At 42.1% G+C, this 16,616-nt stretch overlaps 2 protein-coding genes across 5 annotated transcripts; both read left to right on the top strand.

The window, feature by feature from the left end:
• Positions 1–401: 401 nt before the first annotated feature.
• On the top strand, positions 402–15,904 carry LOC139386912 (granulito). Of its 3 annotated transcripts, none has more exons than XM_071132797.1 (7): positions 402–503; positions 12,460–12,539; positions 12,933–12,985; positions 13,099–13,183; positions 13,399–13,505; positions 13,718–13,770; positions 14,023–15,904. In XM_071132797.1, exons 1-7 carry the CDS (start codon positions 439–441, stop codon positions 14,030–14,032), a joined length of 453 nt encoding a protein of 150 aa, XP_070988898.1. In that variant the 5' UTR covers positions 402–438; the 3' UTR covers positions 14,033–15,904. The 3 variants fall into 3 exon arrangements, with proteins under 3 accessions (XP_070988898.1, XP_070988907.1, XP_070988914.1); XM_071132813.1 differs by lacking the exon at positions 402–503 and adding an exon at positions 11,525–11,628; XM_071132806.1 differs by lacking the exon at positions 14,023–15,904 and having other exon boundaries at positions 13,718–13,774.
• On the top strand, positions 3,811–9,655 carry LOC139386901 (RNA binding motif protein 12Bb). 2 transcript variants are annotated; one of them, XM_071132784.1, is made up of 2 exons: positions 3,811–3,972; positions 5,929–9,655. In XM_071132784.1, exon 2 carries the CDS (start codon positions 7,177–7,179, stop codon positions 9,205–9,207), a length of 2,031 nt encoding a protein of 676 aa, XP_070988885.1. In that variant the 5' UTR covers positions 3,811–3,972; positions 5,929–7,176; the 3' UTR covers positions 9,208–9,655. The 2 variants fall into 2 exon arrangements, with proteins under 2 accessions (XP_070988885.1, XP_070988878.1); XM_071132777.1 differs by having other exon boundaries at positions 3,817–3,972; positions 7,205–9,655.
• Positions 15,905–16,616: the final 712 nt, after the last annotated feature.

The raw sequence follows: 16,616 nt of genomic DNA, 5'->3' as shown, positions 1-16,616 counted from the left end.
TAAATGTCGTTCCACTTCATGATTGTGTCCCACTTGTTGTTGATTCTTCACAAAAAAATACAGTTTTATATCTTTATGTTTGAAGCCTGAAATGTGGCAAAAGGTCGCAAAGTTCAAGGGGGCCGAATACTTTCGCAAGGCACTGTAGATAGCCATGTTATTTTCTACTTCCTGTATAAAGATAGCCATCTTATTTTCACTGTGTATTTATTTCATCCTCGTGTCACTATTTCTATATTTTAACTCTGCATAGTTGGAAAAGGACACGTAAGCATTTTACTGTTAGTCTAAACCTGTTGTTTACAGAGCATGTAAAATAATCAAATGGATTAGATATCTTATCCCATCTTTATTTCCCTTAACTGTGTTCTCAGTATAGTAGCCTGACAGTGTTGGCTGTGGCCAGATGCAACAAGGACGGCTCTTTCCTCAGGTCCAATGCACTTCAGAAGTTGGAAAAAAGGGCATCGATGTGTCTCTTGGAACCCTTTTCCCCTTGACTGGTGAGCAATATGCCTGTCATATGATACAAATGAGATATATGGAAGATGCTATGTAACATAAAGAAGTACCCTAGATTTGAGATGACACACGAGCCATGATAACATCAGTATTTTTTTATGACGTGGATGATGATTTAAAAGCGACGCTAGGCCAATTGTGCATTGCCCCACGGACCTCCCGGTCGCGGCCGGCTGCAACAGAGCCTGGGCGCGAACCCAGGGTCTCTGGTGGCACAACTAGCGCTGCGATGCAGTGCCCAGACCACAGCGGCACCCGGGAGGCTATTTTACCTTTATTTAACTAGGCAAGTCAGTTAAGAACAAATTCTTATTTACAATGACGGCCTACACTGATCAAACCCTAACCCGGACAACGCTGGGCCAATTCTGCGCTGCCCTATGGGACTCCCAATCACGGCCGGTTGTTATACAGCCTGGAATCAAACCAGGGTCTGTAGTGACGCCTCTAGCACTGGGATGCAGTGCCTTAGACCGCTGTGCCACTCGGGAGCTCAGTGGGGTGGAAGGTGTGGTGAAGTACTTGGAGTCCGAGTCGGAGTGTCATTTTTTGTGAGTAGTGGATCTGTGCCATCACAGAGGAATAGGCCATCGAGTGATGTAAGGTTGGCTTCTTAGCAAATGGTTATCAACAGTACCGCAGCAATGGAACATACATCACAGAAAATAGATGTTGTGGTGTCAGCTTGCAGAGAGGTATTTGGGTATATGAGATTTAACTTCAGAAGAGTTACAGGGTGTGTTGAGTAGTGGTGTCCCATCCTCCCAGGCCATTGGCATGGTGCAGGAGCAGATAGGGTAAACGTTTAGACACACCTACTCATTCAAGGGTTTTTCTTTATTTTTACTATTTCCTACATTGTAGAATAATAGTGAAGACGTCAAAACTATGAAATAACACATATGGAATCATGTAACCAAAAAAGTGATAAAACAAATCAAAATATATTTTATTTTTTAAATTCTTCAAAGTAGCCACCCTTTATTTGCTTTGATGACAGTTTTGCACACTCTTGGCATTCTCTCAACCAGCTTCATGAGGTAGTCACATGAATGGATTTAAATTAACAGGTGTGCCTTGTTAATTTGTGGAATTTCTTTCCTTCTTAATGCATTTGAGCCAATCAGCTGTGCTGTGATAGGGTTGGTACACATAAGATGGCCTTTTATCAAATAGGGCTAAATCCATATTATGGCAAGAACAGCTCAAATAAGCTAAGAGAAATGACAGTCTATCATTACTTTAAATCATGAAGGTCAGTCAATCTGGAAAATTTCAAGATATTTGAAAGTTTCTTCAAGGGCAGTCGCAAAAACCATCAAGCGCTATGATGAAACTGTCTCTCATGAGGACCGCCACAGGAAAAGAAGACCCAGAGTTACCTCTGCTGCTGAGGATAAATTCATTTGAGTTACCAGCCTCAAATCGGCAATTAACTGCACCTCAGATTGCAGCCCATATAAATGCTTCACAGAGACCAAGTAACAGACGCATCTCAACATCAACTGTTCAGAGGAGACTGTATGAATCAGGCCTTCATGGTTGAATTGCTTCAAAGAAACCACTACTAAAGGACACCAATAAGAAGAAGAGACTTGCTTGGGCCAAGAAACACGAGCAATGGACATTAGACCAGTGGAAATCTGTCCTTTGGTCTGATTTTTGGTTCCAACCGCCGTGTCTTTGTGAGACGCAGAGTATGTGAACGGATGATCTCCGCATGTGTGGTTCCCACCGTGAAGCATGGAGAAGGAGGTGTGATGGTTTGGGGTGCGTTGCAGGCGACACTCTGTAATTTATTTAGAATTCAAGGCACACGTAACCAGCATGGCTACCACAGCATTCTGCAGCGATACGCCATACCATCTAATTTGTACTTAGTGGGACTATCATTTGTTTTTCAACAGGACAATGACCCAACACACCTCCAGGCTGTGTAAGGGCTATTTGACCAAGAAGGAGAGTGATGGAGTGCTGCATCAGATGACCTGGCCTACACAATCACCCGACCTCAACCTTATTGAGATGGTTTGGGATGAGTTGGAATGCAGAGTGAAGAAAAAGCAGCCAACAAGTGCTTAGCGTATGTTGGAAATCATTTCATGTGAAGCTGGTTGAGAAATGTCAAGAGTTTGCAAAGCTGTCATCAAGACAAAGGGTGGCTCCTTTGAATAATATAAAATACAATTTGATTTGTTTGGTTACTACATGATTCCATGTGTTATTTCCTAGTTGTGATGTCTTCCCTATTATTCTATAATATAGAAAAATAAAGAAAACCCCTTGAATGAGAAGGTGTGTCCAAACTTTGGACTGGTACTATGTATGTATGTATGTATGTATGTATGTATGTATGTATATATATATATATATTTTTTTTTTTTGTATCACAAAATGTAACGTGATTTAACACACACAACCACAAAGTAGGTGGCGGCATGCACAAACAAAATGTGTGAACGCCATGATGCCAAAGAAGCGACACATTTTCAAAAAAGTGACTCGCGAGAAATCTAGCGACTTTTTCTGGTGTTATTGGAGACTTTTGAGACTCTGACGTGAAAGCACTTGTCGTTCTTACTCTTCTCAACGAGCAGCAGGTGGGCCCCCACCCCCGTCCCAAAGCACTCACAAGTGGCCCAGTCCTCACGCAGCAGTCCCTCCCAGCTGCAGTCAGAACAGGAGATGTTCACCCCTTCGTGTCCAGACTGGAAATGAATCGCGCATGTGGGAAGCCACCGCTGGCTGATCCTATCCTGGTTTATATAAAAATATATATTTTTTAACCTGAATTAGGGCAGACTAGTTAACATAATTTTCTCACATTGCCATTGACAGTTTTTCTATTGTCTCTTTTTGGTCCATTTAGATTGTTAATGAAGATTGTGAACAATTTTTTTTTTTTAAATGTTATGGTTAAAAATGTTGCTGTTTTACTGTGACTTGTTGTAGGCTCCTTTCTAAACCAAATTTAGAAAAGGAAACTAAAAAAATTAAATAGAAAACTACTCAGCCAGAGTGTCTTTTGGGTCACTTTTGCAGGTCCCAAGCCCGGATAAAGGAGGAGGGTTGGAATTGTGACATAAAAGAAACCAACAATGGACAGAAGAACGTTCATTTGTAATTCTAAACATATTTAGGGTGTTTTTTACTCACTTTTTATCTCTCCCACGACGTTATTCCTCTCTCCTACAGCGTACATCACAATTACATGCACATTGTCAATTATACAAATTAAGCATTGACGTCATTTATCGACTTCTAGGACAGCCAATAGCCACGTTCCTTACTGAGGAGTCGGCAACACTGACATTGCGAGATCTTCTAACTTCTCCGTTTCCGTATTTCCAAACGTGTTCTATCCTCAAGAAGGGCAAAAATATATTATTTCCCGCCAACCTTTTGTTTTGTCACATTTTATAAGAAATAACTTTTTCTCTCGCTGCCTGTGTAAGTTTCTCTCTTCGGTGTGACTCTTGGGATGAAATTATCATACTAGCGTAGCGTTATTTTACGAGTAGCCAGGCTACAAGGCCCTGCTAGCTAGCGTTTTTAGCTACGCTAGCTGATATGTAGCTAGCTAACGTTAGATTGCGACTTTTTTTTAATACTAATTCAGTTTTTAATGTTGTATGGTGTATTTTGCTTGTGCATTTTCTTAGGTAACTAAAACGCTGACAATGTGGCTGTTCAACTGTGAACTAACCGGCTAGCATACACAGTGGCTAGCTAGCTAACGTTAGGAATCGTGCTATGGTGGGCTGTTTATTTTTTTGTTTTACCTTTTATTTAACTAGGCAAATCAGTTAATAAGAGCAAATTCTTATTTTCAATGACGGCCTAGGAACAGTGTGCTAACTTCCTCAAGTGATGGCATAGCTTTTGGTTTTTCTAACTAGTTTCACGTATCCTGATTTGTTCTAGCCAGATGAGTGCGTTTCGCACTGGTTGCTTTGTGATGGTTTTCTTCTCTTCTCTGCATTTAACTGAAATGTCGCCCCCTCCAATTATGTTCATGGACGATGATTATGAAACCCTGAATCATGGTGTGCGACTGGAGATTTTTTTTTATCTCGCTCGCCATAAAAAGTAATCTCTAGTTTTTACAAATTATATATTTTTAAAGGCGTCAGTATATGTTGGCGTTAAATTGACCAATGGCGTGTGTGTGCTCTACATGAAATGTATTTTGTGGCATGACGTTTTGACTAGTAGCCGTCACAGTAGGGTGTGGGCTGCTTCTTTTTGATTTGTGCAGCAGAACGACCAATCATGCTCAAGTGTGTCAGCTATTACTCTTATGCCTATGGTGCATTTCCAGTAGACTTTACCCTGGTGTTGGGACTGAAGACTTGTTTTTTTCCACCTCTGAGGCCTGGCCTCCCCCAAAATCGAAATGTCTTGGGCCGTGAACTTACTCAGGCCAGACCTGGGAAAGTTACTTTTTTTTCCCGAACATGGTTAACACACCTCACAAAGTAACTGTTCCAAGTCCTTGGCCATAGTGATGGAAACACTTTCCTTATTAGTAATACACCAGGGTGTATGGACTGGAGTAACAACACTGCTGTATTGGAAAAGCCCATATCTGACTCTCTGTGGACTGATACATATCAAAGAAAAGGATTAAAGGCACGGACAGAAAGCACGGTGTGGCACAATTCTATCCAGGCGGAGCGGTCGGTGGTTCTCGTTGCACACGGAAGCCGCTCAGCCAGAGAAAATAGGATTCTGCTCTTATTTTCATGGGGTGCCGTTGTTGACCAATCACAGTAGAACATGTAGCCTGCATGGCGATACATCCACACTTGACGTCCAACAGCAGGATCAGCTAACTTGCCCACTGGCAAACACTTGTCAGTTTAGAGTCACGTTTAACAATACATTTTTTTCCCCCTTAATACATTTTTGGATCTATCATTTCTGTTGCGTGTAAATACTTTTTTTTATGAATGCTTATAGCGTTTCTTCGTTCGTACGTCGATTATGTTTATTTCGTTGCTATGGTCACAGTCTTTGGAACAGCTGCAGGAGACACTAGCCGCTTTGATTTGAGGGAAAAGTGGTGTGCTCAGAGGGGTACTAGGCGATATTCCGCTGTCCGAAAAACTATGTCCATGGCTAATTTCATTCCCCTATTTATCAATTATGATGTGTATGGTATGTCGAGATGTAGGCCTAATGATTGATGGGTTATTGCTAGATATTAAGTATCTACAGAAATTGTGCCTTTTTGTTTTTTTTGTGGTTTGGATATTCTGATGGTCTGAAATATATGCCTGTTTCTCATATAGTTTGGAGAGTTTCTGGCAAATACACAATTTCATGCCAGCGACGCAGAGAATAAATACTTTTGTATATATAGTGTATGTGGACACACCAAATTAGTGGATTTTGTCATTTCAGCCACACCCGTTGCAGACAGGTGTATAAAATCGAGCACACAGCCATGGCCAAGCAGCCGCACACGAACCTAAGATCACCATGTGCAATGCCAAGTGTCGGCTGGAGTGGTGTAAAGCTCACCGCCATTGGACTCTGGAGCAGTGGAAATGCGTTCTCTGGCGTGATGAATCACGCTTCACCATCTGGCAGTCCGACGGACAAATCTGGGTTTGGCGGATGCCAGGAGAACCCTACCTGCCTCGTTGCATAGTGCCAACTGTAACGTTTTGGGGAGGAGGAATAATGGTCTGTGGCTGTTTTTCATGGTTCGGGCTAGGCCCCTTGGTTCCAGTGAAGGGAAATCTTAACACTATAGCATACAATTTCATTCTAGATGATTCTGTGTTTCCAACTTTGTGGAAACAATTTGGGGAGGGCCCTTTCCTGTTTCAGCATGACAATGACCCCGTGCATAAAGTGAGGTCCATACAGAAATGGTTTGTCGTGTGGAAGAACTTGACTGGTCTGCACAGAGCCCTGACCTCAATACCGTTGAACACCTTTGGGATTAATTGGAACGCAGACTGCAAGGCAGTCCTAATTGCCCGACCTCACCAATGCTCTTGTGGTTGAATGCAAGCAAGTCCCCGCAGAAATGTTCCAACATCTAGTGGAAATCCTTCCCAGAAGAGTGGAGGCTGTTATAGCAGCAAAGGGGGGACCAACTCCATATTAATGCCTGTGGTTTTGGAATGACGTGTTTGACGAGCAGGCGTCAACATACTCTTGGTCATGTAGTGTATATGTGACTTAATGAAGGAGAATATTGCATGAAACTTGTGAACCTTTTAACACTTGATTGAAGAAAGTGAAGCCTGGAATTGTAGATTGAAAGCCTGCCATTATACTATGGTGAAGGTTCATACCTGATGCATTTAATGTATGCACAGCTGATTTGAGATGGAACACTCTGTGAAAGGGACATCCAGTTTAATGGTTGAACTTTGTCACTCCTGGAGATGACATACTAATCTTTCAGATGTTAGAATCTCCGACCTACCGTTGTTGCCTTGTATATATTTTTTATGGTGTTTCCATTTTGTAGTGGCGTAAGTGTCGTATTGGGACCTTCAGATTTGTGCACAACGTAGTCCTTTTCAGAACGTTTTCAGTTGCTGTTTTCATTCTCAAGGTGTCACCTGTTTTGGTGATGTTATAGTGGAATGGTCTGGAGAGCATTGGTGAGCTGGACACGACTGTTCTGCAATAATGCTATTATGTACCCCTCTGTCTACAGGTGGTGCTGTTTGTGCTGTTGTCGGAATGGCGGTGGTGATCCATTTACAGGGGCTCAGAATCACTGCAGGTTCTGAGGACGTTCGCAATTTCTTCACTGGCCTCAAAATCCCAGATGGTGGGGTGCACATTATTGGTGGGGAGCGTGAGGAGGCTTTCATAATCTTTGCTTCCGATGAAGACGCGAGGCGGGCGATGACCCGTTCGGAGGGATCCATCAAAGGTTTTCCGGTTCACTTACGGCTGAGCAGCAAGACAGAAATGCAGGCTGTTCTCAAGCAAAGTATAAAACCTGAGGTGACCAAAAAGAGGCCGTATAAGGAAAGTTTCAGAAGACCGGAAAGAGAAGGCAGGAATGAGGAACCTGGAAGAAAAGAGCTTGTAGAGATAGGCAGTAGATCAGGGTCTTACAGTAATGTACGTAGTCAGGCCCGAAAGCCTTCCTCACAGCCAAGCAGTCAAGATGACTTGTATTTGCTTATGCAAGGCATGCCTTTTACTACGAACGAAGACGACGTGAAAGAATTCTTTAACGGATTAGAGGTGGAGGACATTATTATAATGAGAAATGACCGCGGCCAACCAAATGTGAAAGGAATTGTCAAGTTCAAATCCAGACGGGATGCTAGAGAGGGTCTGAAAAGAAATCGGCATTACATTGGAAGTAGGTTTGTGGAACTCGATACATGCTCAGAAGAGCAGTATTTTAAGGCAGATGTTGGTAGGGAACCTGTTAAAGAAGACAGCAGTGGTAAGTATAGAAGAGGGCCTTCCTCAGCTCCCACTGAGAGGTCTCCAGACCGTGCTAGGTCTTTCTCACCAGTGGCCTACAGGTCTAAGTCCCCTTCTCCTTCCAATGATGAGTTCTGTGTCTTGGTGGAAAACCTTCCCTACTTAGTGGAGAAGAGGGACATAAAGGAGATCTTCCATCATGCAGACCTCAAGTATGATCAGATCCTTCACCTTCTTGACAAGTATGGGTCAGAGACAAGGTCCGCATTTGTGCTGTTCAACAACCTGAGGGACTACGGTGCTGCCTTGACTCTTCACAAGAAGAAATTTCTCAAACGATGTGTGTACATCTCTCCTATCTCGAAAGAGAAAATGGTCACCATGCTAGAATCTGGGGGAAATACAATGAAGGGCACACCACCCTCTGAAAGGTCTTCCAGCAGATCTCAGGAAAGGCCTCCAAGAGAGACCGAGAAGGATGTGTATGAATCTGAGAAGATTTGCCTGTATGTGCGAAACCTGCCTTTCGACGTGCGCAAAGTTGAGATTGTGGACTTCTTCCTAGGCTTCAGAATCTCAGAGGAGGCTGTTGTTTTGCTGCTGGACCATAAGGGCAATGGGCTTGGAGAGGCGTTGGTGATCTTTCAGACTGAGGAGGAGGCTATGAGGGCACAGTCTCTGAATGGGCAAGGGTTTCTTGGAACAAATCTCATCCTGAAATGTATATCTCTGGCTCAGATGCGTGCATTTGGTGTTGGTGAACCTGCAGTGAAAGAGCAAAAGATCGAGAGAAGCTCAGAGAGGTACCTGGCCAGGAACAGTGAGGCCACGTCCCATCTGTACACTGATTACAGGGTCAACCCTGATATAGGCCATCTTCCTATGAACGACCTGCAGGTTCATATTCATGGAGGCGGCAGTCTGGGTCTCGATTCTCACATGATGGAAAGCCCTGTTCTGCTTGACAACCGGGGCAATGGCTCTGCTCATAGACATGGAGGCTATGGACCTTCTGCACCCCAGCAGTTTGATGGTCCAACATGCCTGAAACTGGTTAATCTGCCTTCGACTATCAGAATTGATGAAATCTATGACTTTTGCTATGGATATCGTGTAATTCCTGGATCGGTCTCATTGCAGTACGACAACGAAGGGATTCCCAAAGGCTCAGCAACGGTTGTTTTTGGATCTCGCTTGGAGGCGTTAACGGCAGTTGAGGAATTGAGTGGAAGACCAATAGGCAGCAGAAAAGTAAAACTAGTTTTTGTGTGAAATTTGTCCTCCGTATAGAACAGGAAATAACATTTTTTGGGCTTTAAAATGCGATGTTTTAGGAAGAACAACTCACAGTATTTGGTTAGTTTGATGGATTCCAACAATGGCGACTGAACAATTGTAGATTTAAAAAAATACTGTGTGTGTATATAGCCTTCTACTCAATGTGTAATGGACAAACCTTTGTCCATAGTCCCCCCCCCCCCCTTAAAGAATAACAAAATTATTTATTTGTATTTTGCCCATCGCTTGCTTGCCATGTAGCCTGTTTCTGAAGCTGTTTCTTTTTAGTGAAATTTGCCTGAAATTGTATTTTCTTTAACAGCTGCGTGAAGGTAGAACTTCATTTTGCTACTATTTGTTTAAATGTTTATTACATTATGTAGTGTAAAAGTTGTCCGTTTAAACTTTAGTGGAAATTCTTTGATTAAAATTCATAATGTTCTCCTGTTGTCGTCTTCCAAGATTGTCTTAAGATATTTTGTTGTATGATAAATACTGCATTGCCCACGGTCCTTTTTTCCCTCCCCTGTGGTCAATCTGGTGGTCTTTGGAATCAGAATGACCATGAATGCAATGTTATTTTACTTCAACTGGGGGACACACACGCTAACACTCAAATTGTTAAGTATCTACTATATACGTTAGGTATTCCCCAAATCATACGGCAAGTTATGCAGGATTTAACACAAGCAAAGGGCCCAACTGTCTGCATTCACTCCCTTTTTATTTTATTCTGTTGCACATGCATATATTTAGTTCGCCAGGAGCAGTGAGAATAAAGCCCGAGTTTAGAATGCAGGAGACCTTCACGCTTTACTGAGAATCCGTGAATTGCACCTACATTAATTCCAGCTACCCAATTTCCAGAAGTAACCAAGAGTTGGACTACGGTGACCAAAGGATAGAATGTTGTTCACTATTCTCACAGAAATTAAGGTTTTCCCCCTTTAAACCTTGAAGTAATAACTGGGTGGCCGGTAGCCTAGCGGTTAGAGCTTTGGGCCAGTAATCAAAAGGTCACTTGGTTCGAATACCTTGGAGAAGGGCCCTAAGAATGGTCAAGAACTCCGCCCACCCAAGTCGTAGACTGTTCATTCTGCAACCGTACAGCAAGCTCGGACCTCCCGAGTGGTGCAGCGATCTAAGGCACAATATCTCAGTGCCTGAGGCGTCACTACAGGCACCCTGGTTCGAATCCGGGCTGTATCACACCCAGCCGTGATTGGAGTCCCATAGGGCAGCACACAATTGGCCCAGCATCGTCTGGGTAGGGCTGGTGTAGGTTGTCATTGTAAATAAGAATTTGTTCTTAACTGACTTGCCTAGTTAAATAAGAAAAAGGAAAAAAAGCTGTACCTGGAGCGCCAGGTCGGGAACCAAAAGGCTCCTTAGCAGCTTCTACCACCAAACCATAAGGCATCTGAGAAACTCATACGAACACTTTCTCACACATCACATGCTGCTGTTACTTTATCCTGATTACCTAGTCTCTTTTACCCCTACCTACATGTACAAATTACCTCAACTACCTCGTACCCTGCACATTGACCCGGTAAGGCAACTTCTTGTATATAGCCTGATTATTTTGTCTTACTATTTACTTTTTTGCTAATCCCCTTTACTTTTTAACTCATTGTTGCATTGTTGGGAAAGGGTTTGTTAGTAAGCATTTCACAATTAAGTCTACGCCTGTTGTATTCGGCGCATGTCACAAATAAAATTAGATTTTTGACAAGGTGTCGATGTGCCCTTGAGCAAGGCACTATACCCTAATTTGCTCCAAGGGCGCCTTACTAATATGGCTGACCCTCTAATACAACACATTTCACTGCAGCTATCCGGTATATGTGACCATTTTATATATATATATATATATATATATAAAATTAATCGATAGGTACATTTCTTCTTTCCAGTCTAATGGCCCATGGCGTTGTACCATAGCGCGCTCTTGTGGCATAAACATGAACTTCACTACATACTGACACGCCAATTACATTTATTGAAATAATTATTGTCAATTATCATATTTCTGTAACACAAATGTATATTTAAGCAATAAGGCCAGATAACTGAACAGACAGATTTGCCTTTGAAAATGTGCAGCATAACTTTTAAAGTTATTTTATCAAACGAGTATTGTAACGGTGAACATACCGATACTTGGATGATAAAGCAGGAAAACGACGTTTGATATCAGTATGATATTCTAACAATTTGTTCTGCACGGATTTCAATAGGGAAAGATTGCGTCCGTAACCCGTTCGTCTCGGCTCGCGTGTATTTCGTTCGAAACGTTACTTTGCTGCGCGTCTGGTGTTGAACCTTTGTGACCACAGCAGAAACGGCACCTCATCAGTGTGGCATCTCTCGGAAGGGAAAGGCACGCCTGTGTCGCCGAACATACAGGGTCAGGTAAATATGACCTAGACACAATAATGGTAGCCTGCTAGGGTTTTCATAGTGAACAGAACTTGAGAAACTTGTTGTTTGTTTGTTGCCATGATAAATAAATTACGGTCAGCATTATTCGAAAAAAATGGCCAACGAGATAACTTAGCTAGCTAACGTTAGGTGGCAGCCATGGCTAATTCAGCCAGCCGCCTAGCGATGATGGGAATGCTAGCGCTGAAAGTTTTCACCGAGATACTGCATCCATTTAGTAGCTATTTCACGCGAAATGACTGTCACAACTTAACAACTAACTTAGCCAAGTTCAATTGATTAAAACCCATAAATCAAAGTTGATAAAGCATAGCTAGTTTTTCTAACGTTATCCGTTGGATTTCTAAGGGGGTTGCCAGTGCTAGCTCGCTAGGCTTTTTGGAATTAGCAAATCAGCTGACTGGGAGAGTTTAGGATAGTTTAACTCATCTGTCAAATTATCTGTTGCTAGTTTATTAAAAACAACATTCACATCTTCTGTAACTAGCCCAGGTCAAAACATCAAACTTCCTAGAATAATAAACTTATATATCACCTTTTTTATGGGGGCAAAACGAATCAATTCAAGTCAACACTTCAGCTTTTGCAGTGCTGATGAGCGAGTGATGAAAGACCTGAGGGCATGTTTTTATCAAATGTGGTGGGTGACACGCAGCACTTTGAATCATACAATTGTCTCTCGTTGTAGCTTGACAATCCGAGCAGGCAAGAGCACAAACAGATCTGGGACCAGACTAACTTTAAATAGACTTGACCATGACATCCTAAGTTAGACGGCTTCATTACACTTTGCTGTTACAGGATGGAGGTGTCAAGGAGGCGGATCTTACAGAAGCACCTGCAGCCAGCCAGACCCCTGCGGCGCTGCAGTACTGACCAGGGTAAACTTAACTGGACTAGTTCACTCTCTCTCATGTTCAACTGTCAACCTACACGTCTTGCTACTTTTTAAGTCATCCTTGGCCCAATTTTATGAAGTGTGATCCTCACAAACAGTCATGGACTAAGAACAAAAATGAATGAATGTGTCGGCTAACAGGCAGTATTCAAGATCCGATTCCCTACCCACCCTTCTACCCAAAGTGTGTTCTTGCTCCCTCCCTGTTATATTTAAAAGCATAGGATTGGTGTAGGCAAAGGTTGTCAGTTTCTACGATATTTCTTACTCAAGTCAATTCCTTTTTAGTCGATGAGGGGAAATGAGTGAGTGCACACTTCAAAGAGAAGGGTAGAGAATCCAACTGCAGCCAGTGTCCCACTTTCTCTTTATACAGACCCCTGCTTTAGAAATGAGCCATCTGCGTGTGGACAAGCTGGAGAAAAAACAGTGAGTGATGCATAGTTTTACCCAGAGAACTGACAATTACTTGCTCGGATAAGTAGTCAGTCTATAAGATAAATCTATTTCTTGCATTGACCATGTTTTTATCCTGTGGAAAGAGTAACAGCATTGGAGTGGAACAGTTTTTTGAAATCCTCCATCTCCATACTCAGACACCACAAAAAGACTCCACCCCAACTAAAGGTAAGCTATCTATCTATCTATAGAAGTGTGAGTTGCAATGTTTGAATTACTTTAGGCCATAGATGTGTCCCAAATGGCACTCTTCCCTATAGTACACTACTGTTGACCAAGGCTCAAAGGAAGTGTACTATATAGGGAATAGGGTGCCATTGGGGACAGAATCCACATGTTATCGTGTATGGATGTTGACTGATTCAAGTGATTCTCTCTCCTAGTGAGGATATCTTACACTAGAGACTTCCTGATTCAACTGGCCAGTTCCCCCATTGCCAAAAGAAAACCGGACTTCTTACCAGAACATCCTGTTGTTTTGGAAAAGGCGGTAAGCTCGTCATTCGACTCATACTCAATTATGGCTTGTTTAGTAGTTCCTTTATTGAATCAAGAGTAAATTCAGAAGCCTCTCCTTTTGATTTACCTTTCGTATCACTTGCCAACCTGCTCAGTATGTTTACCTTTAACCTGTTCTCAGTGCCATAGCTTAACGTGGCTTATTGCAAATTCCTGATATTGAATGTTCATTCATTTCCACAGAGAGAACCTGGTGTGCCGTGGTTGGAGAAGAGGTTTGATGAAGACAATGAAATGTAAGTAAAAATACAAGTGTGTCGATGAACTTGCCTGGTGCGAAGATACATTTGTAAAGAATATCTACAGTTATTAGGTGAAGATTTTAGAGATTCTGTGAAATCAGACCAAAGTGTTTTCCTTTACCACAGCTTCTGTAGAAGTCAATAAAGCTTTTTTTTTTTTGGTGCAATATCTATTTTAACACAATTTTTAGAAATAATGAATGATTTATTAATCCAACATGTTTGTGTGAATATTTTCTCGTTTAGGCTTGCCTAGGCTAACACGGAGCCAGGAAGTCTGGTTGCTGCTGCTGCTTTTCAAACCACACACCACTACAACTTGCTCTGCCATTGAGTGGTATACCAACAACAACAAAAAAATCCCAGAACACCACATGCATGGGATGCGTCCCAAATAGCACCCTATGTCCTATTTAGTGCACTACTCTTGACCAGGGCCGATAGGGTTCAGATCATAAACAGCCATGACCATGAGAGTTGTAAGCGAGAGGTATATCTTTTTTTTTTTTTTTTTTTAGTTCCTTTGACAAATGTTGGTTCCTTTGGTGGACACAAACCTGAAAATGTACCGTAGCCTACATGTTTTACATTGTGCGTTTCAGTCTAAAATAATAATGCATGATTGAATGATGTGCCTTGATGCTAACAAATGCCCCTTGCACTGTGTGATGTTTACATATGGCATAATGCTAATAACGTCTCAGTGGAGACCATTGACTCTTGAGTAACCTTACAACGACCTCCCAAGACCTACACTACATTCATTTAACCCTTTCACTTGTTCATATGTTGGAGTATGGGTGTTTTAGGTTTGATAATGTCACTGAAGATTGATTATTGACTTATATCAACTAATTGAATGTTGAAGTATAGGCCTGCTGCATAACTTGTCTGTACTCCCCCATTGAAAACTGTTGCTTGAAATGATTTGGCTTCTAAGCCCGCCTTTGCACACTATCCTTCTGAGGGTCAGTCCTCTAGTCACATCAAATAGTACATCTCTCCCCCACTTCTCTGAGGGTCAGTCCTCTAGTCACATCAAATAGTACATCTCTCCCCCACTTCTCTGAGGGTCAGTCCTGTAGTCACATCAAATAGTACATCTCTCCCCCACTTCTCTGAGGGTCAGTCCTGTAGTCACATCAAATAGTGCATCTCTCCCCCACTTCTCTGAGGGTCAATCCTCTAGTCACATCAAATAGTACATCTCTCCCCCACTTCTCTGAGGGTCAGTCCTGTAGTCACATCAAATAGTACATCTCTCCTCCACTTCTCTGACGGTCAGTCCTGTAGTCACATCAAATAGTGCATCTCTCCCCCACTTCTCTGAGGGTCGGTCCTGTAGTCACATCAAATAGTACATCTCTCCCCCACTTCTCTGAGGGTCAGTCCTCTAGTCACATCAAATAGTACATCTCTCCCCCACTTCTCTGAGGGTCAGTCCTGTAGTCACATCAAATAGTGCATCTCTCCCCCACTTCTCTGAGGGTCAGTCCTGTAGTCACATCAAATAGTACATCTCTCCCCCACTTCTCTGAGGGTCAGTCCTCTAGTCACATCAAATAGTACATCTCTCCCCTACTGCACTTTTTCTCAGTTTATTCTATAGTAGTTAAACGTGAATAACGGCTGTGTAAATTAGCACAGAGTTAGCGAAACCTGCCGCCTTGACTTGCCTGTGTACATAAGGGGTAGTTTATAATGCAACTTGTGTTCGGAGACTGTTGTGGTTCTAGTGTGGAATGGGAAAATTCAGTGCCTGTTTATTTTGAAGTGTATTTATTTTATTTATCCTTATTTTGTTATAAAAGCTATTTGCCTATCGAGGCTTAGTCATAATGGCGGGCTTCATTCCAAGATGTTGGCTTTTTGTTGATACAAGGCTGAGAGGACTTTCCTATGCTAATGTAAAGGGACTGCCAAAGTGTAACCATATATTTTCAGATATGCAGTAGGTTAAACATTGATTTTGACTTTCAAGTTGCACATTGTGAAGATAGCCTATTTAATTTAGTGTACTATGGTGCACATCCTCTCCTTGCTTCAAGACGTATGAGCTGATCTGGGATCTGCCCTAATAGCCCTGTACATTTCTGTGCTCTTATTAAAAAAAAAATTGTATGACAAATGTTGTCTTGTGAAGTGTCATTTTTACACCAGAAGCAGCTCAAATGCTGACTATACCTCAAAAAACTATACCTCGAACCTTGCATTATCAAAATCTGTAAAAATTAAACCTCGCCATGTAATCCAGTTTACATGTAAGACTAAAACAGCAATTTTAGTCACACTGCGTAAAGGAGAAACCAGAGAGCATAACCATTCTAGTGGTCATTCACTGGTGTAAAAACTGCGCCAGTGGTGCGCACAGATCCTGTGTAACATCTCCCCTACTGGCGTTTTGATGTTCATGAGTTACGTCTACAGTGAGTCCAGTCAGATTAATATAATAGTTCGTTTTAAAACGTTGACATGTTTTGCAAGAACGATTTTCCTAATCATGTTTGCATGGACGCATCTGAAATCAGGCTACCTGATGGGACTTCAATAAATTCCAAAAATTGCCAATAAACGTTCTACCACCGAAATCATGTTATTTTTGCCAAGTCTATTTGATTCAGAGTTGGGACATGAAGTTTGTATGTGAACTATTTGTGAATTGCATACTTTGTAAATTGCATAATTCCAGAGTCACTCGCGCATAAGAAGTGGGTTGCGCTACCGGTGCTAGCACATGCGCAGATCAGATACTCCGATTAAACTGTTTATATGTGATAATTCGAAAGATTGCTAAAAAACTAAAATCAGGGTTTAATCGGCGTATGCTTCTATTTGGAATT

This window comes from Oncorhynchus clarkii, chromosome 3 (genome assembly GCF_045791955.1).
Source record: "Oncorhynchus clarkii lewisi isolate Uvic-CL-2024 chromosome 3, UVic_Ocla_1.0, whole genome shotgun sequence".
Lineage (NCBI taxonomy): Eukaryota > Metazoa > Chordata > Actinopteri > Salmoniformes > Salmonidae > Oncorhynchus > Oncorhynchus clarkii.
Note: the sequence above shows the minus strand (reverse complement) of the source record. Positions and strands in the feature narration are given on the sequence as shown.

What these genes read in the sequence shown, in the direction of transcription:
- LOC139386912 (XM_071132797.1), top strand. Translation starts at nt 439, where the DNA reads ATGCACTTCAGAAGTTGGAAAAAAGGGCATCGATGTGTCTCTTGGAAC. An exon ending in AGACTCCACCCCAACTAAAG is followed by an intron (nt 13,184 to 13,398) that starts GTAAGCTATCTA and finishes TCTCTCTCCTAG; the next exon opens with TGAGGATATCTTACACTAGA. An exon ending in CTGTTGTTTTGGAAAAGGCG is followed by an intron (nt 13,506 to 13,717) that starts GTAAGCTCGTCA and finishes TCATTTCCACAG; the next exon opens with AGAGAACCTGGTGTGCCGTG.
- LOC139386901 (XM_071132784.1), top strand. Translation starts at nt 7,177, where the DNA reads ATGCTATTATGTACCCCTCTGTCTACAGGTGGTGCTGTTTGTGCTGTT.